We start from the raw sequence: 20,151 nt of genomic DNA on the forward strand, positions 1-20,151 counted from the left end.
CTTCGCTGCCACCAAACTTTTCGATTTTCGCGTCCCCCCTCTGTCTGTGTCTCTGTCACACGTACTTTTTCTAGAAAAGGTTTGTACAAAATTTGGTGGGAAGATGGGATTAAGTAACATCGTTCTACATTAAGTATAAGGGAGGGGGGGGGTATGTGGAGGAATACATGCAAAAAAGGGGTGTACATTTTTTTTCAGCGAATATATATAATATATCATGTGCGGTATCAAATGAAAGGTTTCGATTAGTAATTTTCAAAACTAACCTTAGTTCTAACATTTGATGCACCATGATCCATTCTTGTGGTTTCTGTACACCGAACACATGAGAAATGATATATTATATTTATTTTATCATCACGTACATGTGTATGTTATTCAATTTAAATAGGGCGGTTTTAATAAAAAATCAATACTGTACTCTTTAGAGAATTCATATAAAGATACAATAAAATTGTAATTGTTTCACTTGGCAGTTTTGTTTAAGTTTGTACATTCGACGGAACTTCTCCAAATAAATTTGAAAATATGTTTATGCTTTCAAAATTCAATATTGAAAGGATAGTATTTATGTTTACTATCTGCAAAATGGAACAATATTTTACGCTTTCCAGTGTGGTAAGTTTCTAGCACCCTCATGTCATCCCCACTCAACTCAAAATCGAAAATGTTGATATTTTCGGCGATTCTGTGCTTCGTAACCGATTTAGGTATAGGGATCGTGCCTATTTGGATCTAAAATGAAAATAAATGAATATTATATGCTCATATGATATAAAAGAAATTTAATGCATCTTACTAGGTATCGTAGAGCAACTTGGGCGGCACTCTTGTTATACTTAGCACCCATTGCTTTTATGCGATCATCAAAGAGAAATGGTGGATCTTTTTTGCACGGATTTGGTTGACCAAGCGGACAATAAGCAGTTATTTGAATATCTCGCTGTTTGCAGAATTCAATTAGTTTTTTCTGATTAAAACCAATGTTGCATTCAACCTGGAAAGAAAGAAAAGGTCATCATTAAGTTTGCTATTTTTCAGAATAGACAATAGTATTGCATTTAAAACGTAGGAACTTTCCAGATGAAAGTGATGTCAAATAGTATCAAGTATGAGTATTTAGAAGGTATCCAAATCATTTAATCAATTACCTGATTAACTACTGGCTTGACTTTACAGACTTGCAGAACCCGTTCAATTTGCTCGCTATTAAAATTCGATAACCCGATACTCCGAGCTAATCCTTTGTCAATCAGTGGTTCCATTGCTTTCCAAGTATGTACATAATCAATGTCACTGAAAAGAGAATTTTTATTTGCGACATAAAAATTTTCGGATTTTAATGATTTTCTCACTTTATTCCACCATATTGTGAAAATCCCACTGGAAAGTGCATTAAGTATAAATCAACATATGAAAGACCAAGATTTTGGAGTGATTGTTGGCAGGCAGGTACTACAGCAGAAGGCTCATGGTGGGTAGACCATAACTGAAAATAAATAGTTGTCGTAATTGCAACATTTTATAAAAAGTTTGAGGACTTACTTTTGTCACTACGAATATATCTTCACGTCGGATTACACCTTCCTCAATTTTAGCTTTTATGGCTCGACCAACGTCTTTTTCGTTTCCGTAGCAGAATGCAGTATCAATGTGACGATATCCGCAATCTATTGCATTTTTAACAGCCTCTTCAATTTCCCGGGATTGAGACTGTAAATGATTCACCAAAGAGTTAAATTAGTGGAAATTGTATTTCAAATTGATAAGTTTTACTCTTTTTTTGTTAGAACGTTGAAATATTTCCCTAAAATTTAATGAATCCGAAATATTTGAAGGTGTTCTTCACATCTTTCTTTATTGTAAAATTTTGGAAGATATGATATATTTAAAACCGATGTTTCATATTAACAGGCCTGAGATCTCTGCATCGTGTGCATGTACACCAAAAATGCTTGAGTTTGTATGGTGAAAGAAAATTATTGCGCATCCACGCTATCCCGCGCATCTCAGTGGGACTTTGCGCAAGTATTTCAGTTTTGCATCAATGTTACCATCAACGCAACACAAACTAATGAAAATTGAATCCATGTCTAATTAGTATCGGCAAATGCAACAACGTTCTTTCTGTATGACATTCTAATCATTTGATGATGATGATAATAAATTCACAGCTGAAAAGGGAACATATTTGGACCAGTGTTGTTGGAAGGGGTAAAATTATGGTATTGAAAAATGTGGCAGAAAGATACTAAATGGTATTTTTATATGAGCGTACTTAATTTCAAGGAAAAAGAAAAGATTTTCTTCTCTCCTCTTGGCATATTTTGTGCCATACCCATGGATAATATGACTACCAATATTGTTGGTACATTGTTTTAGGAGAAAAGAGGTAAAAGACGATTCTATGAAAAGAACAAAGCATTTGTTCCTACGTAATACAGATAACACAAGGAAGGGACATAAAGTGAACATAATCCAGTGCAACAAAAGTATTGACAAGCAAGAAAAATAAATGGATTCAAATCAAAAACCAACTAAATTCGAGTTTCAATTTGAATGTTATGTACTTACAACTATAAGAAAACAATGCATCGAATCGGAAAGATATTGAAGCACATGGGCTGAAATTCCATTCGTAATTTCTTAGAATACCTTTTTGAATTAATTTTTGGAGATGTACCGTATATGGGCCTGAAGTGCGAGCAAATGTTACAGATGCTCAATCAAGTTGAGGTTTACCCAACGGGTTACTGTACAATTTCCCTTTATATAATACTCATTCTCATACTGAGAAGGAAGTGTACTTGGGGTTGTTGTCCTACGCCTACGGTGGCGTTTTGTAACAAATTAAAGTACAGTACATTATAGTGTACTCCTTTTTCTGTTTTAGTCAATAAATGCTTATCTATTCGCCCTGGTCGCTTTGTAGCCTCAATTCCGCTACCATGCTACAGGGTTGCGTGTATGTTGTAAGTTTAAGCTCCGTATTAGGTTACCTAAAAAACCCTGATTTTATGTTACCCGGGCCAGTGAACTGAACACCAAAAGCCAAAGATTTTGATAGCACGATCTTTCACAAGGGGCTACAGGGCAACAACATGATCTGTTACACGGCTAGCACAAATCCTGTGAAACGTTTCCTGTATTTTAACAGTGATTACTCTACTATCGAATCTTACTTCTACTGGATGTTTTACCATAAAAACATTAGACGGAGGAGAGTAAAGGCGAGCTTTCTTCGTGTTAAAACGGAAAAAACTATTTACTCTGGTCCTCCTGGTAAGGGGAACTACTCTGTTGGGTTTCGGAATGTACCACCCACTCTCCTCCAGGAAGGATTCCTTAAGGAAATGGCTCGAGAGCAAAGTAAATGATTGCAGACGTTACACAATACACAGCGGTAAAGAGCGAAGAAAAAGAGAGTTGGGTGTCGCACTTGTCATAAACCACACATTAACTCAGGCGGAAATTGATTTTAAACCGATTAATGAAAGAATTTGCTCAATCCGCTTCAAGATTACCGTAAGTTTCTTCAATGTATGTTACATCAACTGCTATGCATCGATGGAGGACAAAGATAATGTCATTAAAGACAAATTCTATACACGACTGGACAACATTTTTGGCATTTTGTCCTCCAAAGACATCAAGGTATTATTGGGAGACTTCAGCACTAAAATTGGCAGCGAACTGTTCTATAGAGGCAGAACTCTGAGCAGAGAGGTGCTAACTATTATTCTGACTATTTCCTGGTTAGTGGGAAATACCGCTGCCGTATAGCTAGAAACCGCCACAGCTAAAGGAAGTGGACTCCTCAAATCAATGCGGAAAAGTTGAAAGGCGACACGGCCGAAGTGGCTGTCCACAATCAAGGCATATTTCGAGGCACCACCTCATACTGATCCTGAAGAAAGCAGTGACGAAATGTGGCGAAAAATTAGGGATGGCATCCAGAGTGCAGCTAAAAGCACTCTTTGGCATGTTGAACGGAGGAACCGTAATGAATTGTTCAATGATGCCTGCCTAGAAGTGATTAAGAAGGAAAACGAAACTTACTGGCTATTATTCGAAAGGCGAATCCGAGTCAGAGAAGACAAGTATTACGAACTAAAACAACAACGAAAGTTGAATATCAACAGAATTTTAAGACTTGACGACAGCTTGAAGAAGAACGAGCGGTTAGTCGCATTTAGCACAGTGAAACAGATGAGGATATATTTCAAACCCCGAGCCAGCCTCTGTAGAGATTAAAATGGCAATATCATCAGCGACGCGACTCAAATAAAACCAAGATGGGTTCAGTATTTTTACGACCTCTTGAATCCAACGATGTCTCCAACTGTTTGTCATTCCGGATGACCCAAACGGAAAACAAGTGCCACGCCCCCGAATTTGTAGGGGGTAGAGGCAGTTTTATTTAAATTAAAATCACATGTAGCTCCCGGGATCGATAGTATCCCAGCCGAGCTTTTAAAAGAAGGGGGAACAGAGTTCACTAGTCGAAACTACAAACTAATCAGCACGACTGGAGGAAAAGTATTTATAATTTTTCCAGTGTACAAAGGGATCTCATTATTATGCACGTACTACAAGGTGCTGACGAATATAATCGAACGACGGCTAAGAGTGTATATAGAAAAAATTATCGGAGGTTACCAATGTAGCTTCAGATCCGGACGATCGACAACGGACCAAATATCCGCAGTTAAGCAGGTTTCTTCGAAAGTGCTGTTCATTGACTTATATTAGGCGTACGATAGTGTAAATCGTAATGCCCTGTAATAATGATAAAAATAAAAATCCCACCGGAGCTAGTCTGGCTAGTGAAAGCCACAATGATTAACATCGAGGGCCAGGTAACAATTCAAAATAAACTGACACAAAGCTTTCCAATAGTGTCGGGACTTAAGTAAGGGGATGGTGTCACCTCCACCCTCTTTGACTTGGTGCTCGAATACGTCATCAGGAAGGTGGGCTTAGCTGATACGAGAGGTACGTTACTGCGACAATTCGTGCAGCTGGTGGTTTAGGCAGAGGACGTGGATATTTTTGCTCGATCGATGCTTCGTACCAAGGAAGTGTTCGAGCAGTTCGAGTCAAGTGGGGCTCAGGGTTAATGAATCCAAAACGAAATGCATGAAATATTTGCCTTTATATTAGCTAAAAGAATGCCTAACCCATCTCTACCTACTTAGGACCCCGTTACAATCAGTTAAAGACAAAAAACAGTTTACTGAAAAAAGTGGCATGTATAAGATTTCCTGCCCAGACTGCAACAAGATTTATGTAAGGCGAAAAAACGGCAAAGCCACGCCAAGGTGTTAGAACAGAAATGGCTAAACATAGACATTGGCAACCATTTTGCTACATTGGTGGAACTTTTAGGAAGGACTAGGAAAAGAATTGAAGCATAATTAAGATATCACAATTACAGGAATTTTTATAAAAAAGCCCAAATTGTAAGTTGTAAAATTTCAGAAGATAACACTGAAGAAGGAGACAGCAGTTGGTCACCGAAATACGCATTTGTATGCATTATAAAATACTTTTAGCCAATAAAAAGGAAAATATCTTGAAAGGCAAATCAAATACATGATCCAAACCCTAAAGGCGGCTGCTAGTATGCAGAACATTGCAATGGGCGAGCATAACTTCTTAGGAGCCCTACTATCGAAGGAAAACCGAAAAATACGAAATCCAAAGGCGAATTACTACCGCTCATAAAGCGTTTAACGGCTTCCTCCTCATAATGAGATAATGAGGAAAGTACATAGACTCAATGAACTACAAATATACAAGATATTAATTCAGCCTGTGCTCCTGTATGGATGCTAGACGCAACGGAAAAACAGATCGATATCTTCGAGAGAAAAGTCCCCCGAAAGATTTTCAGAGCCGTAAAGGAAGGAGATACTTGATGAATCAAATACAATCATGAATTGTATGACCCACTAGCATCGACACTAATCAAAATCTGGAAATTGCAATGTGATGGCCACATCGAAGGAATGTACGAGGGAAGGATTCCAAAACAACTACTGAAAGACAGAGCCGGTGGTAGCCGACCAAAAGTCAAGGAAACCTTAGGAGGGCACATGCAGATTGCAGATCAATTCTAAGATTTTCTAACTGGAGGACGCGGTTTTTCGATCGAAATATTTGGAGGCGATGCATCCGGGAGGCCAAGGCTAGACTTGTGGTATAGCGCCGTCGAAAAAGAAGAATCATTCACAAAGGCAGGCTGTTTTCATGGTTATTTTCAGAGATGCACGTGGTCGCGCGATTATGAAGCTTCGCGACCCACAACATTCTGCATATGCTTTAGAAGTGAACCGGTCCGCCCGTGTCCAATGTCGTGGCGCTTTTGCATCTATTTTTATGTTGCTTTCGAACTGGCAGTTATTGCAGTGGGCTGTTCCGCTTCATGTCCAACTCATCATTATCAGCGGCGCAACAACCAGTATCCGGCCTAGGCCTGCCTTAATAAGGAATTCCAGTCATCATGTTTTGGCGCCGAGGTCCACCAATTCGATATCCCTAAAAGCTGTCTGCCGTCCTGTCGTACGCCATCGTTTTATCTCAGGCATGGTCTGGTCTTTCCAGGTTGGATCATCCTTATCCATACGGATTAAGTGACCCGAACACTGCAACCTGTTGAGCACGATTTTATCCACAACTTGACGGTCATGGTTTCGCTTATAGATTTCGTCGTTATATAAGTTACGGAATCGTTCATCCTCATGCAGGGGGCCAAAAAGTCTTCGGAGAATTCTTCTCTCCTACGCGGTCAAGGGTTCGCAATTTTTCTCGCTAAGAACTCATTTCTCCGGGGAATATGTATATGAGGACTGGCAAGATCATAGTCTTGTACAGTAAGAGCTTCAACCCTATGGTGAGACATTTTTTGTAAGCTGAAATAGGCTCTGTTGGCTGACAACAACTGTGCGCGGATTTCATCATCGTAGCTGATATGTGTTGTGTTTTTGGACCCTAGATAGGAGAAATTGTCAACGGTCTCTAAGTTTTAGTCTTCTATCTTATTGACCAGTGCGGTTTGATGTTGTTTGTGGTGGTTGGTGGTTTTTGGTGCTGACGTTACCACCACATATTTTGTCTTGCCTTCACTGATGTGCAGCTCCAGATATCGCGCGGTTTGCTCGATCTGGGTGAAGGTAGTTTGCATGTCTCAGGTCATTCTCTCCATGATGTCGATATCGTCAGCATAAGCCAGTAGTTGGTGGAGTTATAGAGGATTGTGCCCCTCGCATTTACCTCAGCATCACGGATCACTTTTTCCAGGGCCAGGTTAAAGAGGACGCATGGTAGGGCATCCCTTCTTCGACCGTCGTTGATGTTGAATGATCTCGAGAGTGATCCTGCTGCTTTTACCTGGCCTCAGACATTGGTCAGGGTCAGCCTAGCCAGTCTTACCAATATCATTGGTATACCTAATTCTCTCATGGCCGTGTACAGTTCTACCCTGGCTATGCTATCATAGGTGGCCTTAACATTGTCATTGAGCAAAATGTGATGCATCCAAACATTAATTTCTGTTGAAAAGTACTGAAAAGTTCCTATTTAAGTAAAAAAAGTACTAAAAAATTAGAAAAAGTACTGAGGTAGTGATGAATTTCAAAAGCCAATCCTGATTCTGACTTATACTGTGCAATGTCGTATCGTCTGTGCGGATACAGAACATCTTCTACCGGATTGTATGAATACTCTCAAAGTAAATATATGTATATATAGAAGATTTTTTTTGTGTCCAATACGTTTAGTGCTAAATGGGACTTACTTCTTTTGCATATCATCGGAGAACTACTGCGAACTTTATAAATACAACATTTTCGACATTTGCTGCCTGATCTTTACCCTGGATATAGCGTGACTATAGGTTATAGTCAGGTTTTTGTTATTGGCTTTTCTTAATTGGGAAAAATAATGCCTCATCCACATGTTTGTTAAATTTTAACAGACTCTGGCAAACGTAAATGTTTGCATAGAGTTGGCATGTGTAGGTTTGCAAGTGCTTGCCAGCGATTCGATCGAGTGTCGATTTTTTGGCAAATCAAAGGCAATTTGCTTGCCTGCTCAAAAAACACCAACACGCGTTTGCAAACGTGCGGATGGCAATGCTTGATCTGCGAAATGTTTGTCCAGGTTTGAAATTTGCGGCGAGCAGCAAACATGCGGAGCCTTGTGAATTATAACGAGAACGAAATCGCTTAATTATGGGCTAAACTGCCCCAAGAAGAATCACTCATGTCATTCATAGAGATGGAGGTGTTTTGAGTCCACATTCAGCTAATAACAAAACACAATTGGATAAGAAAATGTTTCCCAAGTTTTTGGTGCCCTAATTAATAAATGGGAGCAATCAACATCTGGCTACCGCCTATGATTACGCTGCTCCCAAGGCAGAGATTAAGCAGTGTTAATGGGTAGTTACTGCTCTGAGCGAAATCGTAGTTGAATTTGGCATTCTGAACAAAAAAGGAAGTCTATGCACCAAAAAATGCGGGATCTTTCATCAACAGAATATGAATTTAGGACTCCCCTGTCTTAAAAAATAAAAGATTTCATCAATACCTTTTTCAGTCATAGAAAATACATTCGTGTTATTATTGATTGCGAATGGAGTTGGTTAGTTTGAGGCTTTTGTGTCCACAGGATTAGAAAGCTCCTTGTACTTCACATTAATGTAAAGAATAAATTCCAAAGTTAAACTTTGTTGGCTTTAGTTCGACTCCAATGTTATTATGGGTTTCCCAGAGCTCATTCATATATGGTATGAGTCACGTTCACGGTCAAAGCTGGGAGCATGCTCAAGTTTTCCATGTTGTGTTAATTATCTCCAAAATGACGCCAGGGAAATATTAAACATTGCGAATGAGGAAGAATGTTAAGAACCACAAATTAAAGTATCTTTCATCCAATACTTACAAATAGCGTCCCCAATCCTATCACTGGCATATGAATACCATTATTGAGTTGAATTTTTGGAGCTATCACCATATTGCTTCCACGCACTACACTTTAACTTCCAAATGTTTTGCGATGACTGAAACAAGTCGCTATAACCTGTTTGTGTAAGAAGTCTTAGAAATTGGAGCTTTCTCTGTTTCGTAAAAGACCTGGGGATTTCTTCTGTGGTCTTTGATATGTGATAAATGAGATTTTGAATTGGATCTAATGAATGGTTCTCTAACTAGCACGGGATCGAATTCATTGCCTAGTGTTTGGGCTGATTTATATATTTTCCGCTGTGCTTCCGGAGAAATATTGATACCACTGTGTACAATTGTATGAAGCTTTTGCTTAATGATTCTGGTCCAGTGATTTTCAGATTTTTGTATGGATACCGTGAGGTATGCAGGTAAGTTTAGTGCAAATTAGTAAGTGCGCCGACAGAAGAGCTGAATAATGGTCGGAAAATTCCGAATTTTTGTTTGGAAGCTTTAATGTTGAGTTATTATTTTCAATCTGAATTGAAGGCAGGCAAATTTTTCTTATTATAGAATTAAACGGCTTTCTTTCTCGCAAATTTGGCGATAGCGGTTCAAATCTGAGCCTCATAGTGTACCGTGAAGGTCTTGCACGAAATGTTCCAGAATGCTTGGTGCCTAGATACAATTGGATTGTGTGTGATGTGATGCAATCAAACCCATTACCGTAGGATGACCGATGAGTGGGTCACCCTAGAACTACCTAGTTGAGAACAGTGGAAGAATGGGATAAGCAGCCAGTAATGACTAGCGACATGACCAGTGTCAAAACCTGAAGAAAATGGCTAAATTGAACGTGCGGTTACGCTAGCACGTAAGTGAAATGTCCCATCGATACGCTAGAGTAATGATGTTCTTCCTTGTTTTGGAGTCGGCGGGAACGTCTATTGGGTAATGAGCAATACAGCATTCTTGATGAACTTTCGAGTTCCTGTGTGATGACGTCTATGCAGCGTGTGTAGGTGATGCCTAGATGGTTTTCTTCTTTATGTTTTCTCATCCTAGGCATCACATACCCAATAGCAATACCATCAAAGCGATGGGCAGTACTCTTCACGCGCAAGTGATGGAAAAACTTCGAATATGTGCAATGCTATTCTTCCATCATAGAAATTTCAGCAATACACCGGAAGGGGCATCTCCTGCATATAGCGTTCATGGTGAAGAGATATACCCAGCGTTAACCTTTTCTAACTTCAAGTCTCTAATCTACGGTTTAAATTTTATGCTACGAAAAAACTCTCTTCCTTTTGGCCTTAGCAAACCCTCATATGTTAATCTGTTATCCGCAACAATGAATTACAAGTTTATTCCGCATAATAACAACCTCCTTAGTCTGCCTTTTGTCATTTGCATATATTGCGGTGTGGCAACAACAAAAAGTAGTTCATAATCAGTTTGACAACATGCATAAGCTGAAATTTGCCCATTGCCTGTGTCGAACAGTCAGGCAAAACGTATTCGATGGCATGCAATTAGGAGAAAAACAGAAAACCGATGATTATTTTAGTTTTCAAGAAGAAAACTAAGAAGCTTGGACGGATCAAGAAAGGTCGAGATTGGATACAGGAAATTGGACTTGGGATAATGAAAGTGAAAAAAAAATGTTAAATGTTATAGGAGGGAAGAGAAAATATTGTATAAACTTCAATGGATTCGCCAGGCGGCTTGAATCAAAACAATGAAGAAATAGACGCTTGGCAAGGTGCAACGCCGGTCAGAGTAGGGAGCTGAGCACATTTCCAGTGAGCGACAGGGCTTAACACCTCATGACACCCTTAGGGGTTTATGGTATCCACACACTAACAACGGGAGAACCATTAGAGTTTTGGCGCAGAAGGTACTAGGTCTCCACGCCTTTAACTTGGCTAAGTATAAGTCATGTTTCGAGCATAAGATCTGGTGCATAAAGCCGATAAACTCAACGAACTAATTTCACATAGTCACTATGGGGTGTATTCAGGAGAGAGTAGTAATCTATAACAGATTACACGAAAATGAACTATAGGCGCCTAAGTTAAATTTCCTACTTTATGTAAAAGGTCCTAGTACAGGAGTGGATAGGCAAAAATACATTACATATTGTCCTACTTCTCATAGGTCTTATCTTATATCTTATCAAGACTCTGCTACTTTTTTCATGTAATTAAAGGTAAATGGATTGATCATTAGTATTCCTATATTTAAAAATTCAGTCACTTTATACATTCTTCACTGTTTATTTCATTGATAACATATGTACGATTATATAGCATATGTATATACATTCATAGATAGTGTAATTCATACTTTTTGAAGATAATAATGCTTTTTAAGTTTTAGCGCAAGTGATTTAGTATAAAAGCCTTAAATTCTAGGTTTAGTGAGTTTCGAGTTATTGAGTGGTTACCGTGGTTTTGTACAAAATGGCAAACGTTCCAAAAGTAAAACTAAATAATGGATTAGAAATGCCGGGTTTTGGATTAGGAACGTACTTGGTGAGATTTTTTAATTTCGATTGACTTAGGTCAGGAAGGACTTCATTGTCATTTTATGTAGTAATATTCTATTTGGCCTAAGCCTAGACCGGATATCGGTTGTTACGTAGTAAAGAAAATGGTGCGTGCAGTACATATTTCTTAATTATATTCCTTCAATCAGTGTCAGTAATCTAACGTTATCGAAAATCACCAAACAACATTATCAGTCAAAATAATATTGATAAAGCAAGTGCATATCGTTTAATATCATTGAACTATGTTGTGAAATGATTGAATTAAATTTGTGGGAAATTCAAAAAAAAATATATAAAAAGCATATTGGAGTACTTTGTCAATTTAGGCAATTAATTTGAAGCTCCATACATGGTTTCCAAACTGTAGCATTAGATGCGCTGTCGTCAAAACTCTTGATTTTTCAATGGGGCCTTCCAATTTTTGAATCGGAACAGCGATACGCTATCTTCTCCAATTCAATTCATTCAGTATTTCCTTGGTTTCACCCCTGGTCTTTGTCGAGTTTTCCCTAGAACGTCCTTTTAGTTATTCGAGTATTGTCCAAAGGGTAGTATAGGTCCCAGGGCGAAAGGTGGATTGGTACCCACTATGAAGCATAAACCCTGGGAAACGCCTGTTGAACCAACACCAACCTCCACGTGGTGATCGCTGGGAGTTCTTTCTTCATGAAAAACTACAGACCGAGAAGGATGAAGGCGAGTCTCCCGCGCCTAAAAACGGAACAAAATGTACCATCTGGTCCCCAGGTTGGGTAGGGCTCACAATCCTAAACGGAAAACCGATGTTACGAAGCCACGGAAGGAGCCTTGGATAGGATGAATTTTACAACGACGAACCCGGCAACGAGAACGGATTAACGATTTGCGCATTTTCTCATGGAACGTGCGCTCCCTGTACAGATCGAATGCTGCCAATGCTGGTTGGCCGACACCCGGTCTTAATATAGGGTTGATGTAACAGCGTTGCAAGAGACGCGATGGGTAGGGACCGGTTTCCTGGAGAAGAGCAGCTGCACCATATATTATAGGAGCCATCCAGTAAACCATGTGCTCGGAGTAGGTTCCTTAGTCAGCCAAAAAATGAAACCTGCCGTTGGAGCGGTGGGTTGAGTATTTTGATGAACTGCTCAACAACCAAAATATCGGCGAGTTGGAGATCTCCTCAACTGAAGACGACGGACAAATATTGCCGCCATCAAGCATAGAAGAAACAGTCCGTGCAATTCATCGGCTTAAAAACCATAAGTCGCCAGGAGCCGATGGAATTACAGCCGAATTTGTCAAATGTGGAGGGGACCAATTACACCAAGTGGTTCATCAAAGTATGCGACGGTGAATCAATGCCTAACGACTGGTATGACGCTTCAGGTATGAAAGGTTTTGTATGTTTCTTTTATAAAGAGATTTGAGTGTGCATTTGTCCCATGAGTATGAAGCACGTAATATATGCATATATTATGTGAAAATATTCATTTTCAAGTGATATTGACAGTCTTGAAATTGCATAGAAGCGACAGCTCTGACCTAGTAAAATTTTGTTAGTAATAGTGCGATTTTCACCAAATTTGGCAAGAACATGTTCTATGCTATAGCTTACATTGCTGCAAAATTCCGTGATTCCAGGATGAACTTAAGGGGGTTTTCCTGTCAATTACCCCCCCCCCCCCTTAAATTCGACGTAAAAGGATGTGACTCACTATATGCGTGAACGTTCACAGTTCCCACCTTTCCACCAAATTTGGTGTCAATCGCTACAACCGTCTCCGAGGAAAATGCATGTGACAGACAGACAGACAGACAGTAAACCCATTTTAATAAGCTTTTATGTTTACACAAAACCTTAAAAAGGGGGATATCACACAGTGCTGCAATTATAGAGGTATCACGTTGCTGAGTACCATCTATAAGATATTCTCCTCTATCTTGCTAGGCCGGATAGCCCCATACGCCCAGAACATCATTGGCCCATACCAAAGAGGCTTCACTCCAGGCAAATCAGCAACCGATCAGATTTTTTCTCTGCGGCAAGCGATGGAAAAACTGTTGGAATATGGACATCAGTTGCACCATCTTTTCATCGACTTTAAAGCCGTATATTATAGCATAGCCAGGGTAAAACTGTATCCCGACGAAATTAATAAGACTGACTAGGCTGACCCTGACCAATGTGCGAGGCCAGATAACAGCAGTAGAATCACTCTCAAGATTATTCAACATGCCCTATCACGCGTTCTCTTCAACCTGGCCCTGGAGAAAGGGATTCTCGGTGTCGATGCAAATGCGAGAGGCACCATCCTCTTCAAGTTCTCTCAACTACTGGCCTATTCTGACGATATCGACATCATGGGAAGAACCACCCGAGACGTACAGTCTACCTTCATCCAGACCGAGCAGGCGGCGCGAGACCTTGGGCTGCACATTAATGAAAGCAAGACAAAGTATATGGTGGCAACGTCAGCGCAAAACCAAAAGAACGAACAACACCGAATCGGACTGGTCAAACGAAAGCAATGAAAATGGAGACTACAGCTTTGAGACTGTTGTTAATTTCTCCTATCTAGGGTCGAAAATTACAGCCGATAACAGTTATGACGATGAAATCAGTGCACGGTTGTTGTCAGCCAACAGAGCCTAATTCAGCTTACAAAAACTGTTCCGTTCGAAACGTCTCACCGTAGGGTCAAAACTCTTACTGTACAAGACCATGATCTTGCCAGTCCTCATGTACTCTTCGGAGACTTGGGTTCTTAGTAAGAAGAATTGCGAACTCTTGGCCGCGTTCGAGAGAAGAATCCTCCGAAGAATTTTTGGCCCCCTACATGAGGATGGACGATTCCGTAACCTATATACCGACGAAATCTATGAGTGATACCGTGACCGTCAGGTTGCGGGTAAACTCCGGCTCAATAGGTTACGGTGAGCGGGTCACTTAATCCGTATGGATGAGGATCATCCAGTCCGAAATACCTATGCTAGAAAAAAAGACGAGCCAGACCATGCATGAGATGGGTTGGTGGTGTAGGTCAGGAGGGGAGGCAGCTTTTAGGGATATCGAATTGGTGGACCCGTAAGTCTGGAATTCCTTATTAAGGCAGGCCAAGACCAGTATTCCGACTTGTTTTATTTCGAAAAGAGTGGCCAGTAAAGCAAATAGTTAGCAGTTGAGGTTGTTCAATTAGACCCATAGAAAATGGTACACTCATATTTACAGATATCTTATGTCTCCTAAAGCAATTGGTTTGGATGAATAATAATGTTATGTTTAAAATATAAAAATTTCGAAAAGAATGTATTTGTTCTCGTTGCGGGCCTTGCGCAAGGATATTAACATATTATACTTGAAATTTGTTTATTAATAAATAGTTGACAGCCCATTCTTCCTATTTCACAAAGGAGCATTTCTATACTTTTTAATTGGGAGAGTAGACAGTAGAAATCCTATAGGTTGAAGAGTATCGGGAGTAGTCAAGACCCACTTTGACTTCTCATTCGGTTCTTTAACTGTTTGTGTTTGGCTTAAACGTTTATGGATTTCGGTGCATTCCGGTGCCATCCCAATGCACCATGACGTGCAGAAGACTGAAAGGTTCAATGCGACCCTTCTCTGTTTCCTAGCCTGATTAGTATAAACACATGCAGATTGGTGTCGATGGGAAACTTCATTGGAACTATACTTAGGTTTTGTTTCGCTTGCATACGTCACTTTTCTGGACTCTGGTATAGCTGCACCCTTGGGACCAATAACAAACAATAAAATGTCCTGAAACAAATCAAATTTACCTTACTTACCACAGAATATTTCTTTTCAGTCCACATCAAATGAAATTGCTGAAGCAGTTAAGTATGCCATTGACAGAGGTTATCGTCACTTCGATACAGCTTACTTCTATCAAAACGAAAGGGATGTTGGTGGCGCAATAAAGGAAAAAATCTCGGAAGGAATTGTGAAGCGAGAGGATATCTTTTTAACTACAAAAGTATAATTCTTATCCAGTGCTTCATCAAAACAAATATATGATAATGATTGTCTTACTACAGTTATGGTGCATCCACCACGAACCCTCAAGGGTGGAATATGCCTGTCGGAAATCACTGGAAAATCTAGGCCTAGATTATATCGACTTATATTTGATGCATTTTCCTGTTGGATTTTCTTACGTCGATGAAAATACTTTGGTACCTTTCAAAGAAGGCACGTATAATGTCATAACAAAGTAGGATTTTCATAAAATTGATTTCTTCTTTATAAATCATTCATTATAATTTTCTCCAGTGATGTTGACTATTTAGACACTTGGAAAGCAATGGAAGCCTTAGTGAAAAAAGGTCTGGTACGAAGTATTGGTTTGTCGAATTTCAATGCCGAACAAACAGAACGAGTCCTGAAAAATTGTGAAATTAAACCAGTAACAAATCAGGTAAGTTTCCATCAGTAACTTTATTATTTTTTAATTTATCGAACTTTTATCATCGTTTTTGATTTTATTTTATTCAAAGGTTGAGTGCAACATCGAATTAAATCAGAAAAAGTTAATAGAATTCAGTAAACAACGTGATGTAGTGATCACATCTTTCTGCCCGTTAGCACGCCCCAACCCCAAAGAAAGGAAACCATCTTTCCTATATGAAAACCCTACAAAGGCTATCGCTGAGAAGCATAACAAAACCCCAGCACAAGTTGCCTTACGATATGTGGTAATTCAATTACATTTATAATAACAAATACCAACCGTTTTTAATTTTTTTTTGAATGGGCATTTCAGTTACAACTTGGTACGGTACCAATTCCGAAATCTATAACGAAATCAAGGATTGATGAGAATATTGAAATTTTCGATTTTGAACTCTCTCCCGAGGAAATGAAGGTCTTGGATTCACTAGAAACTGGAAATCGCATTGCAGCATTTTCGAAAATCGTTGATAATGACCACCCCTACTTCCCGTTCAAAGCTGAATTTTAAATTTTATTACTCAACCCCTTTATGTAGGAAATAAACTTTGATTGTTCAAAGTTGTTTTTTTAAAATGTTCAAATGTTTAAAATGCATGGTTACATTTATACGATCTTAGTATTTTTTTCCTAAAATATATATGTCGATATTAAGGGATGTGACTTAGAACAAAGTTGCTATCATCTCCTGCATAGCCCTTTCTCAGTGCCTTTTCTGAAGCTACCAGTCACCTTGGGCGGATTCGCCTTCCTTCTCTGGTAGAAGCAATGCGCCTCATTCGCTACAAGATCCAAGGGAATCGTTACCGCGATGACATTCACTGTCTGACGTGATACTGTCCTATATGTACTGCACACAATCAGTGTGATTGGGCGGTATGTCGAACTCACTACTGCCCGGTTCACCGTGTCGTCTACTGTTCTCCCCAGGCAGCCTCGTATAACAGGATGGATTTCACTAGCGCTGCAATAATTAGCTGGGGACTTTTTGGTCCTCTCATGTTATGCATCATTTCTGCTATAACTGCCATAGTTCAAATTGAAGTTTAACTTGGCATCGATTACTACTCCCAGGTATTGTATGGTCTGTTTTGAAGCGATTTCGTGGTCATCAACCCGGATTTTGACAGTATTGTTGTTCCTGCGATTAGTAATAAGTACCATCTATATCTTTTCATCTGCCGGCTTTGACTATTCGTAACCATTCTTCAATAGCATGCGTGATTTCACTTCCACAAGTCTTTACGTCTTCAATGGATGAAGGCAGTTTGTACGTCTCGGGTGGTTCTTCCCATGATGTCGATATCGTCAGCATAGGCTAGTAGTTAGGTGGACTTGAAGAGGATCGTACCTCTTGCATTTACCTCAGCATCACGGATCACTTTCTCAACCGCCAAGTTAAAGAGAACGCATGATAGGGCATCCCCTTGTCGTAGACCGTTGTTGATGTCGAATGGTTTTGAGAGCGATCCTGCTGCTTTTATCTGGCCTCGCACATTGGTCAGAGTCAGCCTAGTCAGTCTTAATAATTTCGTCGGGATACCGATTTCTCTCATGGCCGTGTACAGTTTTACTCTGGCTATGCTATCATAGGCGGCTTTAAAGTCGATGAAAAGATGGTGCAACTGTTGTCCATATTCCAAAAGTTTTTCCATCGCTTACCGCAGAGAGAAAATCTGATCTATTGCTGGTTTGCCTGGAGTGAAGCCTCTTTGGTACGGGCCAATGATGTTCTGGGCGTATGGGGCTATCCGGCCTACTCAGCAACATGATACCTCTATAATTGCTGCACTGTGTGATATCTCCCTTTTTATGTATGAGACAGATAATGCCTCGTCGCCAATCGTCAGGCATTGATTCGTTGTCCCATACCTTGAGCACAAGTTGATGAACCACTTGGTGTAACTGGTCGCCTCCATATTTAACCAATTCGGCTGTAATTCCATCGGCTCCTGGCGACTTATGATTTTTTAGCCGATGAATTGCACGGACTGTTTCTCCTAAACTTGGTGGTGGCAGTATTTGTCCGTCGTCTTCAGTTAGCGGGACCTCCAACTCGCCGATGTTCTGATTGTTCAGTAGTTCATCAAAGTACTCAACCCATCGCTCCAATATGCTCATTCTGTCGGAAATCAGATTTCCCTCTTTGTCTCGGTAGGATGAGCATCGAGGTGTATAAGGCTTCATCCTGCTGACTTGTTGGTAAAAATTCTGTGCCTGGTGCGGTTGCTCTCCGTACTTTTCTAGTTCACAGACTTGTTTGTTCTCCCAAGCTTCCTTTTTCCGTCTGTGAATTCGCTTCTCCGCTCGACGGAGTTCATGATAAGTCTCTGCGCGTGCCCGCAACATTACTCGGTATGCAGCATTCTCCCGTTCCGTTGCTAGCTTACATTCATCGTCAAACCAGCCGTTCCGACTTTTTTTTGCGGCTGAGGCCAAGTATGTTTGTGGCCGTATCAATGATAACGTTTTTCAGGTGATTGTGAAGATCATTTGTTGATGCTTCATCTCCAGGTCCTCTGTTGACTGCGGTTATTGCGGCATCCATTTCCCTCTTATAGGGCTGCGTTGTGGATGGCTTCAGTATTCACTCTCACCTGATTGTCTGAGGGGATTCTAGCTGGTATTGTTATTCGAGCTCGGAGCACCATGCCAACGAGATAGTGATCCAAGTCTATATTGGCCCCCCTATATGTTCTGACATTCATCAAGGCTGAGAGGTGGCGGCTTTCGATCAACACGTGGTCAATTTGGCTGAAAGTGGTCCCGTCTGGAGAGGCCCACGTATGTTTGTGGACGAGGGTTTGTTCTACTGCCTCGTAGAAGGTATCCTTCTCCGACTGTGTAGTCTCCTTTGTAGGGGCGTGAACGTTAATGAGGCTTATATTTCTAAACTTGCCTCGCAAGCGCAGAGTGCATAGCCGTTCGCTTATGTTTTCAAAGCCGATAACAGCAGGTTTAATTTTTTGGCTGACTAAGAAACCCACTCCGAGCACATGGTTTACTGGATGACCGCTATAGCATATGGTGTAGCGGCTCTTCTCCAAGTAACCGGTCCCTCTCCATCGCATCTCTTGTAACGCTGTTATATCAGCCCTATATTGGGATAGGGTACCGGCTAGCTGCTCATCAGCTTTATCTCTGTATAGGGAGCGCACGTTCCATGAGAAAATTCGCAAATCGTTAATCCGTTCTCGTTGCCGGGTTCGTCGTTGTAAAGTCCATCCTGTCCGAGGCTTCTTTCGTGGCTTCGTAACATCGGTTTTCCGTGTATGGTGGTCAGCCCTACCCAACCCCCAACCTGGAGGACCAGTTGGTGCAGGCTGTCCCGTTTTTAGGCGCCTTCATCCTTCTCCATCTGCAGCTTTTCGTTATGAAAGAGCTCCCAGCGGTCACCACGTGGAGGTGGAGATAAGGTTTGCTAATAGAGCTATTGGTGTTGGTTCAGCAGGCATTTCCCAGGTTTTATGCTTCATTGTGGGTACCAATCCACGTTTCGTCCTGGGACATATACTACCCTTTGACCACCCAAAATCTATCCAAGGAAATTCTTTGAAATTTTCACGACTAATTTAGAACATATTTCTACGGTCCGCAAACTAGGATAATTGCGATTCATTCAGAAGTTTTTTTTTTATTCATTGAAGAAGCCGTGAAGAAACGCCAAAATTCATAAAAAAGGTATAACAAGGCACCAAAAATTTAGTTTTTAATATTTTTTAATAATCCTAGTTTTGCGGACTGTAGTCAAGTCTGTACGTTAAAGTGCCCCCTAGCGTGGCAGCAGAGAAACACCTTTTTCTGGAGATGGGTATAAAAATTGCTCTGTATTTCAATGACAAACTATGCGATCGGGATGGAAAATTTACTATGCACGCTCAAGATTAAATTAGATGTGTTTCAACTCCTCCTAGGACTCCTAGAGGAGTTTACACCCTCCTCCACTGTTCTGTGCCTTGCGTTGCTACGGCGTCTCACTTGTCAATTATGCTGGGACAGTATTGCATGGCCAAGCCAGCAATGGAGTTTTCGTCCTTTCTTTATGTGTGACCTATTCACTACTATTTCGATTTTCCAATTAATCTATTTGGAACGCACACCGACTAAGTTCTTCATTGAAAAGGAGAATTTGGCCTGTACGATTCGGTTTTTTTTCCGTTGCAGTCTTATTTAGTCGCTGTGATTGGGTCTTGTGAAAG

The 20,151-nt window shown here is 40.4% G+C and overlaps 2 protein-coding genes across 2 annotated transcripts; one reads left to right on the top strand and one right to left on the bottom strand.

Moving 5' to 3' along the window:
* Positions 1-415: 415 nt before the first annotated feature.
* Positions 416-9,078, bottom strand: LOC119649235 (aldo-keto reductase family 1 member B1-like). The gene is made up of 6 exons (XM_038051298.1): positions 8,947-9,078; positions 1,546-1,713; positions 1,356-1,489; positions 1,152-1,296; positions 800-997; positions 416-735 (listed from the first exon to the last, which is right to left on the bottom strand). Exons 1-6 carry the CDS (start codon positions 9,016-9,018, stop codon positions 541-543), a joined length of 912 nt encoding a protein of 303 aa, XP_037907226.1. The 5' UTR covers positions 9,019-9,078; the 3' UTR covers positions 416-540.
* A 2,246-nt stretch (positions 9,079-11,324) lies between these two features.
* LOC119648764 (1,5-anhydro-D-fructose reductase-like) lies at positions 11,325-16,509 on the top strand. Its single transcript, XM_038050593.1, has 6 exons — positions 11,325-11,485; positions 15,312-15,479; positions 15,541-15,716; positions 15,776-15,920; positions 16,000-16,197; positions 16,266-16,509. Exons 1-6 carry the CDS (start codon positions 11,414-11,416, stop codon positions 16,461-16,463), a joined length of 957 nt encoding a protein of 318 aa, XP_037906521.1. The 5' UTR covers positions 11,325-11,413; the 3' UTR covers positions 16,464-16,509.
* The last annotated feature ends 3,642 nt before the right edge of the window (positions 16,510-20,151 follow it).

The sequence above is a fragment of the Hermetia illucens genome, chromosome 2, assembly GCF_905115235.1.
Source record: "Hermetia illucens chromosome 2, iHerIll2.2.curated.20191125, whole genome shotgun sequence".
In the NCBI taxonomy this organism is placed as follows: Eukaryota; Metazoa; Arthropoda; class Insecta; order Diptera; family Stratiomyidae; genus Hermetia; species Hermetia illucens.